Below are 21,349 nucleotides of genomic sequence, written 5' to 3'. Positions count from 1 at the left end.
TACATTGATTTGCATGTTTAGCGTTTTCAAGTCGTAAATGTGGCTCACGTTTGTTATTTCGCTGTTCATTAAAAATATGCCAACTAATAATACATGAAACAGGATTTGGTCTGGAAATCATTAAAAGAAAGCCGTTTTTCATTGCGACGGCATCGTCTCACGAAATTCCAATCACCAACTTTCTCCTCCGAATGCGAAAATATTTTGTTGACACCGATCTACATAGAGCGGAACGATCACCACGATAAAATAAGGGAAATCAGAGCTCGTACGCAAAGATATAGCTGTTCATTCTTTCCGCGCGCTATACGAGATTGGAATAGTAGAGAATTGTGAAGGTGGTTCGATGAACCCTCTGCCAGGCACTTAAATGTGATTTGCAGAGTATCCATGTAGATGTAGATGTAGATGTAGACATAGTTCGTGTCAGAATGTTTTTCATATTACGCGTCTCCACGAACTGAAATCTCAGCCAGATTGGTAGTACCTTCGTATTTTATGGCCGAGAAAGAAGGAAAGGAGAGGGGAATACGTATTTTACATCTCGTTGATGAGAAAAGCATGGTTTGTAATGATTTCCTAAATGTGAGCCTCGAAAGAATGTCCGAAGGCAGCCGGCGTGCAGATGCCACGCCGCAGTGTTTCGGATAAGGGTTCTCGCCGAGAAAGAGAAAGAGCAAACGCTCACATCGGAGCCGTCGCTGCGCCGTCTTTCAAGACAGGCCGTTTGTCAACTTTCGCCGGCTTCAGTTTTTGCAACGACGAGACTTTGCATTCCATCCGCTTCAGTCCTATCCAGGAGCATGATGTAAAACGGGTTCGGCGAACATGTTCTGCAAAAAGAAGTCTGTGAACTGGAAAAGGCTCTTTCCTTAAGAATCGATCTTGTAATGCTGTAATCGTTTATATGAGCGTTTTCTGTGCGTTCTGAAAAACGGATATGGAGCCATAACACTAGCCTCCTTTTAGCGGAAGCAGATATCTGATATTTAGTCAGTGAATTAATTCCGAGTAATAATAAATGGGAAAAATCAGTATCAGTATTTTTACTCATGCCTTTCATTGTCGCCTTGAGGGTGCTGAGGGTACTGTAGTGGCGTTTGGAAGTATCCGAGCATCTCACGACGCTCTACATTTTAATTAATGGCAGTCTTATTTATAGCTGTGTAATATAAAGCGCTCATGAGCTCTGAAGTTGGTTCAAAGACAACGGTAGCTTCCTTCGCTTCTTGAACCACCTCACCCAGCTAGTTAACGTCTACATGTTTATGCTACAGGGTACTGCAAGGAACGTGGAGGCCCGCTTCCCGCACCTTCATAAGACCTGTCGCCTGCGATAACCTCATTAATGACCGTCTGACTAATGATCGAGGATGTCGGTTGTGTTCTCTGCTGGTCTCATTACGAAACAGTTTGCATGAAAACACAATGAAAATTGACAGCATGTAAGTGAAGTCTGTTGTGACAATGCTGGAACCTGATACTGTGCTTTGAATGGCAGATCGTTAAGCGAAATTGTAAAGCATGTTATTCTAATGGTTAACACTTAAGATTCGTGCACGCCTAGTATAATGAGTTGTTTACGTTTCACTTTCCACTGTTTAGCAGAGCGGTATGAATACGGATGAGCAAGATTATTTACATTAACTTGCGAGCCATATGGCTACCTCCAGACCTTGTGTTAGACATAATAGGGTGGTGGCTTGTGTAGAGGGAAGTAATGTGATGGGTGCTATCTCCTTAAGTAATGTCGTGCTTGGAGCTATCGCATTTGAAATGTACTAACCGTTCTCATGAAAGAGTTTTGTTCGGATAATTGGGTTATCAATATTTTTACGCGTTAACTACGTCATTATAAACTTTGTTCGCTCTGTAGAACAGAAGCTGTTACATAAACATTGACCTTATTTCCGTCAAGAAGCTATAGAAAATCTGAATATAATGCACTTTCGCGGTTTAGATATCAAACTTATTAAGATTCTTTCGGCGTTCGTTGAAACAGTGAAACTAAACGGAAAGTTAGACACCCTATAATGTTCAGCAGCATGGGTGGCATGACATACACTGACAAAAAAATCATTGACTGCAAGTGTTTCTTTCCAGGTGCTGCAGGTAAAAATATGTTAGAGATCCTGCACTCTGTCTAAGTCACCCTTTTCTTTTAGTTCAGACCCTTTTCTCCATGTCAGCCCTGCACCACAACTATCCAGCTGTACACTTTTATCTACTTTTATACTTCGCAAGAAACCTTACAGTATGTGATGGACAGTGCATCGGTTTCTCCTCTTTCTTTCTGTATTTTGTTAGTCCATGCAGAATGATAATAAAATTTTACTTCTTTTTATAGAACAAATACTTTCCCGTCAGATATCAGACAATGAAAATACACGAAATATGTTGACTTAGTTATTTGTATGTCCTCTAAAATGGACATTATGGTGAAAGTAGTTGTGCGTAAACGTTTATGCAGATCTCTTCTGTTCAAGTTTCAGTAATTTGAACGCTTTGGTGATTAGAACTGTCTACCATGTTTGGCTTTGTGAGTAAACGGCAGTACTTGAAAAATAAATCAAAAAATGGCTCTAAGCACAATGGGACTTAACATCTGAGGTAATCAGTCCCCTAGACTCAGAACTACTTAAACCTAACTAACCTAAGGACATCACACACCTCCATGGCCGAGGCAGAATTCGAACCTGCGACCGTAGCAGCATTGCGGTTCCGGACTGAAGCGCCTAGAACCGCTCGGCCACAACGGCCGGCGAAAAATAAATCGGTTTAAATCTTTCAGTTAGTGGTAAATGGAAATGCCGTGTGGCTACTGCCTCCCTTCGGGTAGACTGTGCGCCTGATGCAAGTCTTTCGACTTGACGCCACTTCGGCGACTTGTGTGTCGATGGGGATGAAAGGATGATGGTAAGGACAACACAACACCCAGTCCCTGAGTGGAGAAAATCTCCGACCCAGCCGGGAATCGAACCCGGGCCGTTAGGTATGACATTCAGTCGCGCTGACCACTCAGCTACCAGGGGCGGACAGTTAGAGGTACAATCAGTCAACTATTTTCACGAAACATTATTTACTGAATAAAAAGTCCGTCGACCCCCTGCATCGATTTTTATTTTCCAATCGTATTCTGAATGACCTACCCGCACAGCGGTGGAGGAAGTTCCGTCGTCGGGGATTGCAAGACTCGAATGTGGCTTTCCCTCAAGTTCTAATGAAGCAGTCGCACCTGAGGGATGTTATGCAGTTACATAAATGTTTGAATGTCAGCAAAACCCAACCACAGCGCTATAAAATGCCTGCAATTTACAAGAATATGCTTCACTAGTGGCCCATGGCGAAAGTCCTCTAAGTTGTTGTTTTTCATTGCAGATTATTTCGTCAACAAATGTAAAGCGCTTAAACATTGAAAGTGAACATTCAGTGTCACCAAGTATATTCGCTTAAAGTAGTTCCACCGTATAGATATGATGCAACAAGATTGCTGTCGAATACTATTATTTTCTTATTAGTGCTAGAAACAACTTAAATCTGAATGAAAAGAGGTACAGAGATATTTTATAAATTTTTTGTGGGAAGTTGAATTTTGATGGAAGTGCTTACAATCAGTGGGGTGATTTAAGCCAAATTGTCTTGAAAGTATTGAGAACTACACTGTTTTCGTTGTCAATTTTTCGTTAAATATGTCATTTGGTTGGCTAATTTTGTGCCTGAAAATATCTAAATGACCCGTAATGTCCAATTGTCGGCTTTTCTTTTGTGTATTCATGATCTTTAGGTCGTTTCCAATATTTCCGACAGTGCGTCTTGTTTCAAAGAAATGGGCCGCTATTACCGATTTCTTTGGTTGTTAGAGGCGAAAGACTGTAACGTGTCCATTAAACTCACTCTAAAATTCCTACTGCTTTGACATGTGTAGAAATGGTGACAGTTTCTCGGATGAGCGGGAGCAGGTGTTTTAAGGTTTGGCTAGTTCGCGCGGCAGCTGCCGCTGAAACATCTGCAAACCAAACACGCGCCGTCGCACGTCCTACGTGCTTGTCGCTAGAATTTTCGTCTTCCGCTCGCCGCTCCAAAGGGCCGTTTGGGGAAGCGAAAATACAACGGGAGCACCTGCGTAAACTCTACCCATCCTTTCCATCGCTATGACTGAATGTAACTTGTCCCTAAAAAGTAAATCTGCTGTCGTAGTTTGGCTGCCAAGCACTCAAATTGGCATTAAAATTTGTTTGTCGAGAGCATGAAACTTGTTCCGTAACACAGAAGTGAAAAACCTCTAACTTGGAAAGTAATTAGTTGTAGCCAGATGTTCGCATATAACAATAAGATTTTGTTCGATAGTGAAATATGCAGTTATATTCCAAATATTTTTTCTGTATATAGTACGACCCCCCTTGTAAAATATTCGGAAAAAGAAGACGTGACCGCCAAAAATCTACAATATGACTTTATTTATTCAGCGACTAGTTTAGATGTTGTTATTATGATTTTGATCAATAAATAGGCATAAACATGTTAAGAATATCCCACATTAGGGGAAACTGAGCAAAACACACACACACACACACACATCTTAATATTTACCATAAATATTTAGTTACGTTACAGTGACATCTCCCAAATGTACTAGGGATTGACCTCATTTACAAATATATCATCACACCAACAGCTTGTACCCCTGTCAGCTCCAAACTATATGTACATCAACGACTGGCAGAAATTGTAAATCTATCTGCATATTTTAAAGCAGTAACCAATGTATTACCACAATCTTTAGGTAGTTATTACGTGTAACAGATATAATCTTAAAAATCCCTTGCTTTGGAAAGTTTGCTCTCATCCAGTCACTCCTTCCACCCTCTCTCTCCCTCTCACTTCCTCTGTATCTTCCTCTCCCTCTGCCCCCAGCCTTTCATTTCTGTCTGTAAATCCCAACCAAAATTGTTATTTGTGTATAATTTTACCACTGTATCCAACGTAATTATTGTAAAAAAATGGTTCAAATGGCTCTGAGCACTATGGGACTTAACTTCTGAGGTCATCAGTCCCCTAGAACTTAGAACTACTTAAACCTAACTAACCTAAGGACATCACACACATCCATGCCCGAGGCAGGATTCGAACCTGCGACCGTAGCAGTCGCGCGGTTCCAGACTGTAGCGCCTAGAACCGCCCGGCCACTCTAGCCGGCTAGACGATATTATTTTCCATTGGTATCGGCCGATTAATATGTTGAAATAACGGTAGGTAATAATTCTGGAAGTGCTACAAATCCAGCTGCCGCTGAAGGCTGTAATTATTCTGGCAACAGTTTCTTTTTTTTTTTTCATTATTGCAAAAGACCCAAGACTTGCCGGCATATCTCTGGAAATAGCATGCCGTCACTGGCAATACTTTAAGAATTACTGTATTTCTGCTTCTTGTAACTTTTAGTCTACCTCCACTGACACTATAAGCTTTTACACTACGCACGACATGTTACTATATGTGGCGGAGGGTACATAATCATCTCATTTCCTCCATTCGCGAATAATGGGCAGTAATCAGAACTTTAAACCTATGTATAAGCTTTAAGTTTAGTAATTTGTTATTTCGTCTGCTGCATTTGAGAGCAAGTAAAATGTTACTTGGATCTTCCCGGAATTTTCGCTCTGGGAATTTTTACAATAATCCTAATTTCAACGCCTGTTTTCCATCGACTGTCACTGGATTTGGCTAGGCATCACTATGACGCTCTCGCGCTAATTAAGTACAGCTGTTACGAAACTCACACCAGTTCTTTGAACCTTCTCCACTGCCTAGTAATTTCTTGAGGTACGGGTTCCGTACTGACTAGCGGTAATCGAAAGCTAGTTGAACGAAAGTTTTGTGGATGAATTATAATTCTTTAGAATGATTCCAGTAACTCTCAGTCTGAGATTAGTCTTTCCTACAACTATTTACAAGCCTCTGTGTAGTCATTCTATTGTAAAATGCTTCTGACGTACGTACTTAGATATCTTAAGTTTGAGAATTTACGTACTGATTGATACACAATGGTGCAATCAAACAAAACTGTATCTTTTAGCGCAAACATTACATTTGTTTATGGAAGCGTCAACGGCCGTCCCGTCCTGTACCGGTGTTACTGCACAAACTTCAGTTTTCTCGTTTAGCGACTTCTCTCTGTAAAACAATATCGTCCGCTAACATCTTCATGAATCATCCAAAGGTAACTGCGCCTCTTATTCGGTAGTGGATCTGGATCCACGACTGGGCAACATGATTTCTATTCTCCTAACGCAAATTGAAATTCCTACAGTACCCTCTATTTCGTAGTAGTATGATGTGACCGACAGCTGGTAATAAAATACGCCATGATTAGATCTCAACGGATGAAAGCTAATTCATTTTCATATTCTCCCATTTCTAAAACCATAGTGTAAACCACCGTAACTGGGCTCGCAGTAGAAGATATTACGGTTTGAATGTTAAACAACAGCATACATAAAGCGAAAGAACGAGGAAGAGCTGCCCGAGAATAAATTAAGCTACCTTATAAAATTAGTGACGACAGTATGTGCGGCCAGCTGCAAACTACTGGCGGTGTGTAACGCAGGCAGTTGTAATGAGAAAAATAAATAATTTATTTTTATATGCCTTTGGGAGGACGGGGAAATCAGCTCCGTTGAGCTGTGTAACTAATATCAAAGCCGAGCCAACGTGAGGCAATTACCGCGTGAAGATGGCATCACGCCCGGTATTAGCAATTACCGACTGGCTACCACTCCATTGTGTTTAATTGTTCTTGAAGTGCTACACGGTCCCCGCCCAAGCACTTAACAATTACTCTGGGAAATGCGTTATTATCTTCAGCTGATATAGAGAGCTCTACAATTTTCCAGATGCCCGATCGAATCTCAATGTGCTGCAGCCACGGTACTTGCTTTCCGACAACTCGACACTTTTGACCTACTCCATCTCAAACAGAATTGTAGAACGCCATGTTTCTTCGTTCTCTCAACTTCATAGAGTATTTTATAAACGAAGATCAGCGTTTAGAGAACTTTGACAACGAGGTCATTAGAGACGGAGCACAAACTCAGATCAGGGAGGGACGCTAAAGGAAATAGGCCGTGCCCTTTAAAAGGAACAGTCCCAAAATTTACCTTAAGCGATTTGGGGAACACCTAAATGTGGATGGTTGGACGGGGATTTGAACAGTCATTCTCGAATTCGAGTCCAGTGTGCTGACCATTGCGCCAGCTAGCTCGGTCTAAATACTCTCTATTTTTCCTGCTACGGTCGCAGGTTCGAATCCTGCCTCGGGCATGGATGTGTGTGATGTCCTTAGGTTAGTTAGGTTTAAGTAGTTCTAAGTTCTAGGGGACTGATGACCTAAGACGTTAAGTCCCATAGTTCTTAGAGCCATTTTTTTGTTTTTTTTTTTTTATGTCGACAACGAGGTCTGATTAGGGAAGGATGGGGAAAGAAATCGGCCGTGCCCTTTGAAAGGTGCCATCCCGGCATACGGAAAACCTAAATCAAGCTGGCCGGACGCAGGTATGAACTGTCGTCCTCCAAAATGCGAGTATAGTGTGCTAACCACTGCGCCAGAGATCCAGGTTCGAATCCCAGTCTTGGAACAAATTTTCGTCCGTCATTTCAGTTTGCATATAAACATCATAGATGTTTGAGACTTGAAAAGGTCTGTGTGTCCCCCGTTTCGTTCGATGCTGCGGTGCTATGCCGATACAGATACAGAGCCTCTGCAACACTGTTCGAGTTTGTGGGAGATACCAAGTGGGCCGAGGCGTGTATGGGAATTTGGATTGAGGGGGGAGGCCCGTTAGGGTAGTCCATGCAGTTGTGAAAAACCGCTGTGCCGGGGCGGTGTATTGGTTGGCACATATGCCTAGTGAGCGGGAGACCCGGTTTCGAATCCCGGTTTTAGTACAGATTTTCATTTTTCATTCGTCGCTTCAGTTTGCATAAAAAGACCGTAGATTATACCTAGTTGGTGGATTCTTGGATTCTGTTAACGAGCGAGTAAATCAGAGTTTCTTGGTTGTGTTTATCTACGGTGCTCACAAGATGCGACGAGAAAAAAGATGAAGCGATCCTTTGGCGAAAGACAACGTAGGGACATTGACTCTGTTGAAACATTGCCCCTGTTTATTGGATGCCATGTCTAACAAGAGGACTTTCCGGTCTCGTATATTCGGTTCGTGATGAGACTTCGCGGGTTACTAGCATACCTCATAGAAGTCTTAAAGCGCACTCTCCAGGAAATTCCGGAAAAAAGGGCTCTTAAGTTTTAAACGTAGCTCATACACATCTCACATTCGGGTCACAACTAGCAAGGTGGCAAATGCGTGAAGTAGCTCAGTCAGTCCCCAGAGCTGGGGCGTTCCTGTCATGAAGAGTTGATCCTCGCCTCTTCCACACTTAGAACCAATATATTTTCTGGTCATCGGAATGTTCTTCTCCGAAAAGCTATACGTTAATAGTCTCAATGAGTCTGGCGTCTTGCTGCGCCCACCTCCTCGCGACGCCGGTTTCCTGCTGTTCTCCGTGGTATTAATGTTAAAAAACAAAAGAAAGGAAAGGAAAATAAATAAATAAATGATGTTCATTGTAGCTCTTCTCGACGTTCCCTACGCTTTCCTTAGTTCCTGGAGGGTGGGAACGGGGTATGGTTGCCAGGCCTCAGGTTACGACCCCTGCCCACTTTGCCCCGACTCCACCCTTTGGGAGCCGGGAAGGTAGTATGCTGGACTATCATGCGGCTGATCTGGGTTTGATTCTACCTAGTAGCTAATAGTTTCATTTTTTTAAATTGTTTTAAAAATTATAAAATTATAACAACTGTTAATAAAGTTAATGACCTAAAGTATTATCAATTAAATTATAAAAACTTTTATTTTATTTATGAAATGGATGTCACAGCTACTTAAAATGTGAATTACACTCATCAATATGTCCTTTGTAAAAAGGCGAATAATTAGAAATGCATTTTTAGTGGAGGTAAATTAATTGCCAGTCTCACAAAATTTTGGCTGGTGTTTAAATTATATAAAATTTTTTAGAATATCATGTTCATTTATCAATTTGGTATTTTATGTGCAAGCACCAAAAGTGACACTAAAAGTTACTTAGTTAAGGCCTTCACAGTGAAGATAATCGTGTCTCTGTTTACAAACAACAGTGACACAAAAAATACTTAATGCAGGCCTTCACAGAGAAGATAATGGTAAAACCAGGAAAAATGACAAACTGTGAAACAAAACAATTGCATTAAATTACATAATATCCAGGATATACACAGCGTGTGGTAACAATAAGATAGCATAAAACCCACTGATGATGCTGTGACTTCAGCGAAACATGTCAGGAGAATAAAAAAAGTAAATTGTGTTTTTGTTGTGTACATAGTTCCGCGTAGTCAGCGCGTACACAACTTTCCCACTAGAGCGCGCCCCGCTAAGCACAACAGCGCAGGCGCAGCGCTCGTCCGTCTCCGCACTACGAGATGGCGCTGCCATAGAGACGCACCAAATTCTGCTTCCGCCGATCCGCGTATTAATATGTAACGCAACCAATGAGATTTCTGCTAACGTATTATAACGAGTGTACAGACCTCTCATTAGTCAATATGCATTTGTGTGCACCAGTCTGTACCAGTCTGCATTAGTCTGTACCAGTCTGTACGAGTTCTACATTTGTCTGTACCAGTCTGTAGTCAAGTTTCAGTCTGCGCCTAATAAGATTACCATATTCCTGTACATAGCCATGAAGATAAATGTATAGACACTTTTGTCAAGTATCAGAGATATATGTGAGAATAAGATTAACGTACCCATACCAAAGGAACTTCAGATTGTCAATTGTAAATAGCATCCAGAACCAAGTTAAGTAATTTTCATGCTTGTTATTACTTTAATAAATGTGTGTTTAAAGTTGGTCACCATCAATCTGCTACTCTAAGCGTGCAAGTGGCATTTCTATCGTCTGACCTAACGGTAGAAGACAAACACGCCACGATAAGACCACGAGACATATTGTGCTCCACAGCTGATTCATGTTGGTTCTTATTAAAATTAACTAGCGTGGAAAGCTGCGTCAAACCAATTTTCGTATTGAAGACCACAACTACAATATCAACCATTACAATTGAAACTGTATGACTACCCCTGTAATAGCTACGCTGAGAATGCCTTATTCAAATCGTTAACGAAAAAAATTGCGGTATATGTTGGTTTCGCAGATGGCATCGGAAACTTCATTTGTAGATGGAAGAAGTCGGTGCCAAATCGCACGAGGCACAAACTAGAGTCTAGAGGCAGGCGTGGCTTGAGTACGCTGCCAGGGAAGCGAGGCTGGCTACTGAGCGCGGGCCTTTGGTGTTGCAGGTGGGAAACATCAAGGCGAGCCTCGCGGCTCTGTCTTCGCTGGGCGTGTCCGTGGACGGGGTGTCGGCGCGCGATGTGCGGGACGGCTCCCTGAGGGCCGTGCTGGCTCTCCTGTTCGCGCTCTCGCGCTACAAGCAGCAGCAGAAGCAGCAGAGGCACGTGCAGCACCAGCACGCCGCACACGACGACATGCCCAGGTAGGCAGCCAACCTAAACTTACAACACAAACAACGAATAGCAAAATAAGCTCATTATTATGACAACTGACGCACATGTAAGTCTATACGTAACGGTCCAATGCCATAATCGAGAAAATGGGCAATAGTAAACAAATAAGTCCCTTTTAGTAGATGTCGCTGCTACCCCAATAATATCGAACGATGTTGTAACCTCCCGAAGATGTTGTTGTTGTTGTTGTGGTCTTCAGTCCTGAGACTGGTTTGATGCAGCTCTCCATGCTAATCTATCCTGTGCAAGCTCCTTCATCTCCCAGTACCTACTGCAACCTACATCCTTCTGAATCTGCTTAGTGTATTCATCTCTTGGTCTCCCTCTACGATTTTTACCCTCCACGCTGCCCTCCAATGCTAAATTTGTGATCCCTTGATGCCTCAGGACATGTCCTACCAACCGGTACCTCCTTCTTGTCAAGTAGTGCCACAAACTCCTCTTCTCCCCAATTCTATTCAATACCTCCTCATTAGTTATGTGTTCTACCCATTTAATCTTCAGCATTCTTCTGTAGCACCACATTTCGAAAGCTTCTATTCTCTTCTTGTCCAAACTATTTATCGTCCATGTTTCACTTCCATACATGGCTACACTCCATACAAATACTTTCAGAAACCACTTCCTGACACTTAAATCTATACTCGTTGTTAACAAATTTCTCTTCTTCAGAAACGCTTTCCTTGCCACTGCCAGTCTACATTTTATATCCTCTCTACTTCAACCATCATCAGTTATTTTGCTCCCCAAATAGCAAAACTCATTTACTACTTTATGTGTCTCATTTCCTAATCTAATTCCCTCAGCATCACCCGACTTAATTCGACTACATTCCATTATCCTTGTTTTGCTTTTGTTGATGTTCATCTTATATCCTCCTTTCAACTGCTCTTCCAAGTCCTTTGCTGTCTCTGACAGAATTACAATGTCATCGGCGAACCTCAATGTTTTTATTTCTTTTCCCTGGATTTTAATACCTACTCCGAATTTTTCTTTTGTTTCCTTTACTGCTTGCTCAATATACAGATTGAATAACATCGGGGAGAGGCTACAACCCTGTCTCACTCCCTTCCCAACCAATGCTTCCCTTTCATGCCTCTCGACTCTTATAACTGCCATCTGGTTTCTGTAAAAATTGTAAATAGCCTTTCGCTCCCTGTATTTTACCCCTGCCACCTTTAGAATTTGAAAGAGAGTATTCCAGTCAACATTGTCAAAAGCTTTCTCTAAGTCTACAAATGCTAGAAACGTAAGTTTGCCTTTCCTTAATCTTTCTTCTAAGATAAGTCGTAAGGTCAGTATTGCCTCACGTGTTCCAACATTTCTACTGAATCCAAACTGATCTTCCCCGAGGTCGGCTTCTACCAGTTTTTCCATTCGTCTGTAAATAATTTGTGTTAGTATTTTGCAGCTGTGACTTATTAAACTGATAGTTCGGTAATTTTCACATCTGTCAACACCTGCTTTCTTTGGGATTGGAATTATTATATTCTTCTTGAAGTCTGAGGGTATTTCGCCTGTCTAGTACATCTTGCTCACCAGATGGTAGAGTTTTGTCTGGACTGGCTCTCCCAAGGCCGTCAGTAGTTCTAACGGAATGTTGTCTACTCCAGGGGCCTTGTTTCGACTCAGGTTTTTCAGTGCTCTGTCAAACTCTTCACGCAGTATCGTATCTCCCATTTCATCTTCATCTACATCCTCTTCCATTTCCATAATATTGTTCTCAAGTACATCGCCCTTGTATAGACCCTCTATATACTCCTTCCACCTTTCTGCTTTCCCCTCTTTGCTTAGAACTGGGTTTCCATCTGAGCTCTTGATATTCATACGAGTGGCTCTCTTTTCTCCAAAGGTCTCTCTAATTTTCGTGTAGGCTGTATCTATCTTACCCCTAGTGAGATAAGCCTCCACATCCTTACATTTGTCCTCTAGCCATGCCATTTTGCACTTCCTGTCGATCTCATTTTTGAGACGTTTGTATTCCTTTTTGCCTGCTTCATTTACTGCATTTTTATATTTTCTCTTGTCATCAATTAAATTCAACATTTATTCTGTTACCCAAGGATTTCTACTAGCCCTCGTCTTTTTACCTACTTGATCCTCTGCTGTCTTCACTACTTCATCCCTCAGAGCTACCCATTCGTCTTCTACTGTATTTCTTTCCCCCATTCCTGTCAATTGTTCCCTTATGCTCTCCCTGAAACTCTGTACAACCTCTGGTTCTTTCAGTTTATCCAGGTCCCATCTCCTTAAATTCACACCTTTTGCAGTTTCTTCAGTTTTAATCTACAGTTCATAACCGATAGATTGTGGTCAGAATCCACATCTGCCCCTGGAAATGTCCTACAATTTAAAACCTGGTTCCTAAATCTCTGTCTTACCATTATATAATCCATCTGATACCTTTTAGTATCTCCAGGATTCATCCATGTATACAACCTTCTTTTATGATTCTTGAAGCAAGTGTTAGCTATGATTAAGTTATGCTCTGTGCAAAATTCTAACAGACGGCTTCCTCTTTCATTTCTTAGCCCCAACCCATATTCACCTACTATGTTGTCTTCTCTCCCTTTTCCTACTGTCGGATTCCAGTCACCCATGACTATTAAATTTTCGTCTCCCTTCACTACCTGAATAATTTCTTTTATCTCATCATACATTTCTTCAATTTCTTCGTCATCTGCAGAGCTAGTTGGCATATAAACTTGTGCTACTGTGGTAGGCATGGGTTCCGTGTCTATCTTGGCCACTATAATACGTTGACTATGCTGTTTGTAGTAGCTTACCCGCACTCCTATTTTTTTATTCATTATTAAACCTACACCTGCATTACCCCTATTTGATTTTGTATTTATAACCCTGTATTCACCTGACCAGAAGTCCTGTTCCTCTTGCCACCGAACTTCACTAATTCCCACTATATCTAACTTTAACCTATCCATTTCCCTTTTTAAATTTTCTAACCTGCCTGCCCGATTAAGGGATCTGACATTCCACGCTCCGATCCGTAGAATGCCAGTTTTCTTTCTCCTGATAACGATGTCCTCCTGAGTAGTCCCCACCCGGAGATCCGAATGGGGGACTATTTTACCTCCGGAATATTTTACCCAAGAGGACGCCATCATCATTTAACCTTACAGTAAAGCTGCATGCCCTCGGGAAAAATTACGGCTGTAGTTTCCCCTTGCTTTCAGCCGTTCGCAGTACCACAACAGCAAGGCCGTTTTGGTTAATGTTACAAGGCCAGATCAGTCAATCATCCAGACTGTTGCCCCTGCAACTATTGAAAAGGCTGCTGCCCCTCTTCAGGAACCACACGTTTGTCTGGCCTCTCAACAGATACCCCTCCGTTGTGGTTGCACCTACGGTACGGTTATCTGTATCGTTGAGGCACGCAAGCCTCCCCACCAACGGCAAGGTCCATGGTTCATGGGGGGGCTCCCAAAGATATTTATATAATAACCTCCCAACAGTAAAAAACAATATAATTGTACAATTCACATTCAGCATAACTACCAAACAGTTTATTATTCCGTAGCCTACCAATAATACAACGTGACTAATCTCTCAATAAAATTGTGGCTCACTTATAACCTTTCAATAATTGAAACATCCCCGAGGCTGTGGCTAAGCCATGTCTCCGCAATATCCTTTCTTTCAGGAGTGCTAATTCTGCAAGGTTTGCAGAAGAGCTTCTGTAAAGTTTGGAAGGTAGGAGACGAGGTACTGGCGGAATTGAAGCTGTGAGGACGGGGCGTGAGTCGTGCTTGGGTAGCTCAGTCGGTAGAGCACTTGCCCGCGAAAGGCAAAGGTCCTGAGTTCGAGTCTCGGTCCGGCATACAGTTTTAATCTGCCAGGAAGTTTCATATCAACGCACACTCCGCTGTAGAGTGAAAATTTCATTCTAGAATTGACTGTGAATTTAAATTGGTAAATTTTGGACGTCAACAGTCTGCGTCATGGCCCTGAAAATTCATTCTGAATAAATTGAAAATTCTTGTCTCAATAAGGTCGCCGGATAACGCGTATATATCTGCTCCTATAAGAAATTTTTCTGGCACAGCGCAGTGCAATGCTGGCCGATAGATTTGTCATGGATGAAAAGAAACAACTGATTTTTCTTTACAATAATCGGGATGACCATGGATTGGAGAAATTAGTAAATTCTTTAAATTGAGATGAATGATTGTCAAAAGTTAATTTTTATAAGAAAGATTATTATTAAGAGGTTTTCTTAAAAACATTTACATGGGACTTGATATAACAATACTACATATGCGTGAGACTGCTTTTACTTTATACTACAATGCTGAGGCTCTGCCATCGCTCCCCACGACCGGCCCAGCCAACTCCACACACACGACTGCTACAGAGTTCCTACTGCATACAACACTGCTCTATGGTGTGAGATTCTCTTATAGCTTACATATCGCAGACAGCGCGTGAGCAATCCATCGAAATTACATCTGCTCGAGTGCGCTAGCGACAAATTTCTTAATCATGGACCTCTTACAGTGTAGCGCACCGGCTGAGACGCTATACTCGTATTCCAGATAATCAGCTTCAAATCCTGATATTGATTTCCTGTATTTTCATTAAATCACTTTAGTCGAAGAATGCGTTCCTTCACCAAACCGAACAGGTTACAACTTGACTCCTTTAGAGAACGATCAGCATTCCCACCCTGCTATCCCGATACATCCTTCCGCAGTTCCCCTAAATCACTTCAGGAGAATTCTAAAATGGTTCCCTCTACAAGTCCACAGTCTACTCTTTTCCACATCCAACTGCGCTAGTGTTTTATGTCGAATAATCGTGATGTGGACTGGATACTCAGATAAAATTTCCTCCTCCCCCTCATGGTAGGTACCTGGCGAGGTAGCGTGGTGGTTAGCACACAGAACTCGTGTCTGGGAGTACAAAGGTATGAATCACTGTTCTGCCATCCATATTTAGGTTTCCCATCGGTCCCCTAAATCGCTTACCGAGCGAGGTGGCGCAGTAGTTAGCACACTGGACTCGCATTCGGGAGGACGACGGTTCCATCCTGTCTCCAGCCATCCTGATTTAGGTTTCCCGTGATTTCCCTAAATCGTTTCAGGCAAATGCCGGGATGGTTCCTTTGAAAGGGCACGGCCGATTTCCTTCCCCATCCTTCCCTAACCCGAGCTTGCGCTCCGTCTCTAATGACCTCGTTGTCGACGGGACGTTAAACAAACTAACCTAACCTAAATCGCTTAAGAGAAATGCAGGGATGGTTTCTGTAAAAAGGATACAGCTGATTTCCCTTCCTATGCCCTCCACCCCCCCCCCCCTAACCTTAGTTAAAGCTTGTGCTCCATCTCTAATGACCCGGTCATAGACTATACAGTAACTCCAATATAAAAATCACTCTTCGTCGTAACCTTTGTATCCCGTGGGTCTGCACCTGTAAACTGAAGGGTAGGCCGAATGTTGGAAGTGAGTAGGAACAGGAGAAGGTAAAACACGTCGGTATTGCGTACCAACTTATAGATGTTTACTATAGGGAAAAACAAGTTAATAAATGGTTACATAACTTTGCACTCAGGTGCGAGACCTTAGACCCGTCGTAAGTAGTACATAGTCTCAATAGCAAGCTGAGGTTGAAGCGATGTTTCCAGGCCGTCTGCTCTTCGTCAAATGGGGAGAATCTGTAGCGCAGCTCATAGATCTCCACAGCACCGGCTAGAGGGCGCTGTCGTCGGTGTCTGTCGTAGTGCCAGCTTAAGAACTTTCACCTAAGACGTGGCATCGTAGCTATCGATACCACAGTAACACTGATGATAAATAATTTGTTTGCCCACAAGCTTTGTGATACGTAACCTATGAGAAAGTTTTCTAAATAGTATCCTAATGTGTAACAGACAATCAAAAGTTTCCGTTCGAAGGCCGTGCAATCCAGAATCTGTATGCCATTGAGGCAAAATCGCCGTGAGCGTTGAGGCAATCACCCCATAGATGCACCAGGATGAGGATACCCCTTTGATAAAATACCGTGCCCTTCTTCGTGAAGAAGTCCGTAACTGCCCACTGCACATACTCGTCCAACAGGGATCGTCGACCCTTCGAGGCCTTTTTTAAGGGACTGAAGGCGTGATTGTCCCATGGGGTGAGATCAGCACTATAGAGCGGGTGCTAGAGAGTCCCCCACTTGAAATGGCGTAGCCGGCCGGTGTGGCCGAGCGGTTCTAGGCTCTACAGTCTGGAACCGCGCAACCGCTACGGTCGCAGGTTCGAATCCTGCCTCCGGCGTGGATGTGTGTGATGTCCTTATGTTAGTCAGGTTTAAGTAGTTCTAAGTTCTAGGAGACTTATGACCTCAGAAATTAAGTCCCATAGTGCTCAGAGCCATTTGAACCATTTTTTGAATTGGCGTAACTTCTGATTTACGACATTTGCGATATGGGGATGTGGGTCGTCACGAAGAAGCAGCAGAAAACTTGGCACATCGGTGCACTATTCCACAAACGGTGGTTTTCGACAGACATACTGCCCCATACACATTCTTCATTCCCCGATGCAAATGGTTCAATCCCGCGTCCGGCCATCCTGATTTAGGTTTTCCGTGATTTCCCTAAATCACTCCAGGCAAAATGCCGGGATGGTTCCTCTGAAAGGGCACGGCCGACTTCCTTCCCCATCCTTCCCTAATCCGATGAGACCGATGACCACGCTGTCTGGTCTCCTTCCCCAAACCAACCAACCAACCCGATGCAAATCTACCGGTGTTTGTCCTTGAATGGGCAAGACAAGTATGACAGCACGATGGTCCTGTTTGGAAGCATTCGATAATAACGTCGCTGTAATTCACGTTTCTGCATTAAGTGCACGCACGCCGGAAAGACACGAATGCCAATCTAAATTCCTTGCCTATGTGTCGGTGCTTATATACCAGCATCGGAGTCGCGCTTCGTTCCATATACGCCGCAGCAACGCCCACAAACGGAAACTTTTTGATCGTCCCTTACAGAATTAGCGAGATTCGTCACAGCTTTCACACGTAGAAATATTTTAGGTGACCACAACAGAAATGTAATCTTGTGTTGCTGCCTCTTTTGTCAATGTGGCACGCCGCGTTATAAAAGCATTTCCAAAAGTGAATGAAGATATTGCTGTTAACAAACGGAGGTAATATGTGCGTCCCATGTCTCGCATCACTGGGATGATTACATTTCAGAACCGAACATCATCTCACTTCAGACGTGACCACGGGAGATGACGCAGTGCATAAGACTTTCGGGAGGAGCAGGGCTAACCCCCTCCCCACCGGTCATCCTGATTTAGTTTTACCGTAGATTTCGTTTATCAGTTAAAGGAAATGACGCTATGCTTCATTTAATAAGGCCAATATGGAGTCCTTACCTCATCCATTACCATATTAAGTAGTACTCTGTGCATACGGGACGTTATACTGTAATCCTTCTTTCCCATCTTCAAATCTCTCCACACTACCGCTTTCCAGACTCATTCCATATTGAAAGACTTCCCTTCCTTCCAAGCACGTGATATTATTCAAAACAAAGGCCAAAATATTAGTGGAGAGCAAAGTCAGTATCAACGCAACCGTCATGCTATTTCGACTTATCTAAGAAAGTTTAGAGACTACACCTATTTATGAAGCTAAATAGCATCGGATGGGCGCACGGAATCAGGCCTCATAGATCAAGAAATGTCAACAGTTTATCAGTGTAGGCCTTTTTGCACTTCAAATAAAATGGTATCGGCACTGAGAATGCAGTTACTGAGCACTCTGTCTGGAGCATGCGCCCAAATGAGAGTGAACCTTAAAGAAAAAAAGGTGAGCTAAGGACTGCGAGGTGTGGTGCTATAGGAGGAAGCTGGAGGAACAATCGATAGACACACTTACAAAACAAGCAGTTATCCATGTAACAATAGAACTGTTAAGCGCCACCGTAAATAGAAGGAAAACCTGAATGAGGTTGTCTCCCCACACGTAGTGCACAGTATTCTGTAAACCCCAGAGAATGGGAAGCGTGGGTAAATCATCCGAATAGCTAATAAAAGGGGATACAGGACATTTGCGGAATTGCTAATGACTTTATGGAATAAAGGATTATGAACCACAAGGACAAGAAGTGGAAAGAAGAATGGGAAAAAGTCTAACAAACTATGTAACGTGTTACTCGAACTGACCAACTGAAATGATACATTATCACACATAAGTGACAGATGAAAATGTGTTCCACCAGTGAGGCCAGAGTCAGTTATTAACCAAGAGTCATAGACAGCATCTTCAGACATTCCTGATAGAGACAATGACTGTTCAATAACTTATTCATTAGTCTAGATAAAGTCTAAGAAAAGAAAAGGTGCCGGCCGGGAACCGCGCTACCGCTACGGACGCAGGTTCGAATCCTGCCTCGGGCATGGATGTGTGTGATGTCCGTAGGTTAGTTAGGTTTAAGTAGTTCTAAGTTCTAGGGGACTGATAACCTCAGCAGTTAAGTCCCATAGTGCTCAGAGCCATTTGAACCAAAAGAAAAGGTGTAAGTGTTGTTACACAGTATGCTCCAGTCTTTCCGGGAGTATTATCTATAAAGTCTCTTGTAAAAACCCTAGAACTGTGAGACAGAATTTGTTGAAAGACATGTGTTTCTTCTTCTCTGTGTGACATGACCACTACACTTTTTATTACGTGCACTGGACTGTGCGTTCCCGGAGAATTAAATGTTCGAAGAGATTTCGGGATTGCAGCCAGACGAAGAAACCAGAATACTCCGATGACTGCGGCGAGCAGCAACGTCGAAGACAGCTGATCTATGCAGTTCCACTAGCGAGGGCGCTGCTGCCGGGAGGTGTGGTTCTCCTGTCACCGTGATTCTAACGCACGCGCGGCAATACCCTCAGCGCGCTATACGTATACGGCGGACCGGAGAACATCCTCGCCTGAACTTCCACCGTCGTGCCGCACACGACTATCAAACTATTTAGGCGCATTATTCGAGGGTCCTCCTGCCCATTGGGGCGTTCCGAGTGCTAGAAGGCACACTTAAAATGATTCACGACACACGATTGATTCTCAGAAGCAAACGTTTTAGAGGGCGTCCCCTTTACATTCATTACGCGAAGACGACCCGGAAGCTTCTGGTGGCGGTAGTAGGATGTATGTATGTGTATATATGTATGTGTATATGCCGCATCTTCAACTTGCACTCCAGTGATGTCTTTGGAATAACACCATTGTCAAATAGAACAGTTCACAATTCACCAAATCCTCGTTACGTGAATACGACTAGCAGGCGTCCAGTCGAAATATCGTGGAGAAAAGTTTACGGCGACCGGCTGCAAACTTGTATCCTCCGTCTTTGATCTTATGAATTACATGCGGGTGCTCCGGTTCCTACATTTCCTCCAGACAGACACGAACGCACTAACCCACCTAGTACCGTATAAAATCCTTGGGGGGGGAGGGGGGGGGAGGGGTGACATAATCGGAAACTCTAGTGCTCCCCTCACGTCAGTTAACTGCATCAGTAGATCTTGTTCACTACTAATGTTAACGTTGGTGGTTGCATCAGAAGATCTTGTTCACTACTAATGTTAAAGTTGGTGGTTGCATCAGAAGACAATAGATGTCTCTGTTATGTCACAAACGTCTACAATATCCTACTCTTCATAATGGAGGAACAAATCACTTCCAGTGTTACGAGTTGTGCTTTCCGTTCGTTAGAGGAGGAATGGCAAAAGAGATATATAAGTAATGACCATATTTGTCTATTTTCCATCATGTCAGGCAGCAGTAGTGGAAATGTATGACGTCTGAATTGGTGTCGTTAAGAGACATTGCGCAATCGTTAAAATACTGGACCCTCATTTGGATAGAAGGGGGCCCAAATACCCATTGGTCATTAAGATTTAATTTTTTCGTGTTTTCTCCGAAACTTTGAAGACGATGTAAGAATGGTTCCTTTGATTGGGACAACGCCAGTTTCCTTCACATTCTCGTTCGTTCCGAAGCCGTGCTCATCGACGGGACGTTAGCGTATAATCTGCTTTCTTGAGCTTCTATTTCGCTTTCTTCTCATAAACAGGAGGGCGTCAAAAAGCTTTTACTTATTCGTGTTCTGATAAATGCAGTGTCACCATGCGAAAGATTATTCAGAAGTGAACTACGCCACATGTGACTAACAGTCGGACAACGATTTTACCTTTTCAGACCTGAATTTTTTTCTGGGGGAAGGAAAGTTTTTCTTTATGCTCTGATACTATCAGGCGGTTTTTTAATGATTTGCAGAAATATATGTACACATTTTCAACACATACTTTGAACATTTGGCTTCTCTTTACGGACTAAAATAAATGATTTTGAAATATTCACTGTTGTAATAAATAAATTGATAATTCAATAATTACCATGCAAAATAACAATAATAATATGCAATTATCCAGTGAAGTATAATTAGCCGACAACTTCTATGAATTCTGGCGGTTACAAGCTGCTGCGCACTGCTGCATTCACTTGTTGATATTTTTACAGTGATGCTCAACAAGAGGGAGCACTTGTGCATGATGAAAAGTTTGAACATTCACAGATGTGTACATGAGGTTTCCTTTCATGAAAAATATTTCTGTTGCAGCTAATACACACAAAATATTAATGTACACAATTATAGCCAGAGGGTCTGAAAGTGTTAAATAAAAACTGTCGTAACAACGTTGCGAGCACGAAGTTTTTATTTAAT

The 21,349-nt window shown here is 42.6% G+C and overlaps 1 protein-coding gene across 1 annotated transcript in view; it reads left to right on the top strand.

Annotated features, from left to right (window-relative positions):
• LOC124722726 overlaps window positions 1-21,349 on the top strand; it is a 484,952-nt gene that overhangs the window by 322,394 nt on the left and 141,209 nt on the right. Inside the window, exon 3 of the mRNA XM_047247867.1 lies at window positions 10,398-10,594. Within this exon, the coding sequence (XP_047103823.1) occupies window positions 10,398-10,594 (197 nt within the window). The remainder of the gene's footprint in view (window positions 1-10,397; window positions 10,595-21,349) is intronic.

The sequence above is a fragment of the Schistocerca piceifrons genome, chromosome X (genome assembly GCF_021461385.2).
Source record: "Schistocerca piceifrons isolate TAMUIC-IGC-003096 chromosome X, iqSchPice1.1, whole genome shotgun sequence".
Taxonomy (NCBI): domain Eukaryota; kingdom Metazoa; phylum Arthropoda; class Insecta; order Orthoptera; family Acrididae; genus Schistocerca; species Schistocerca piceifrons.
The sequence above is the reverse complement of the archived record's forward strand: the minus strand, read 5'-3'. Positions and strand labels throughout refer to the sequence as shown.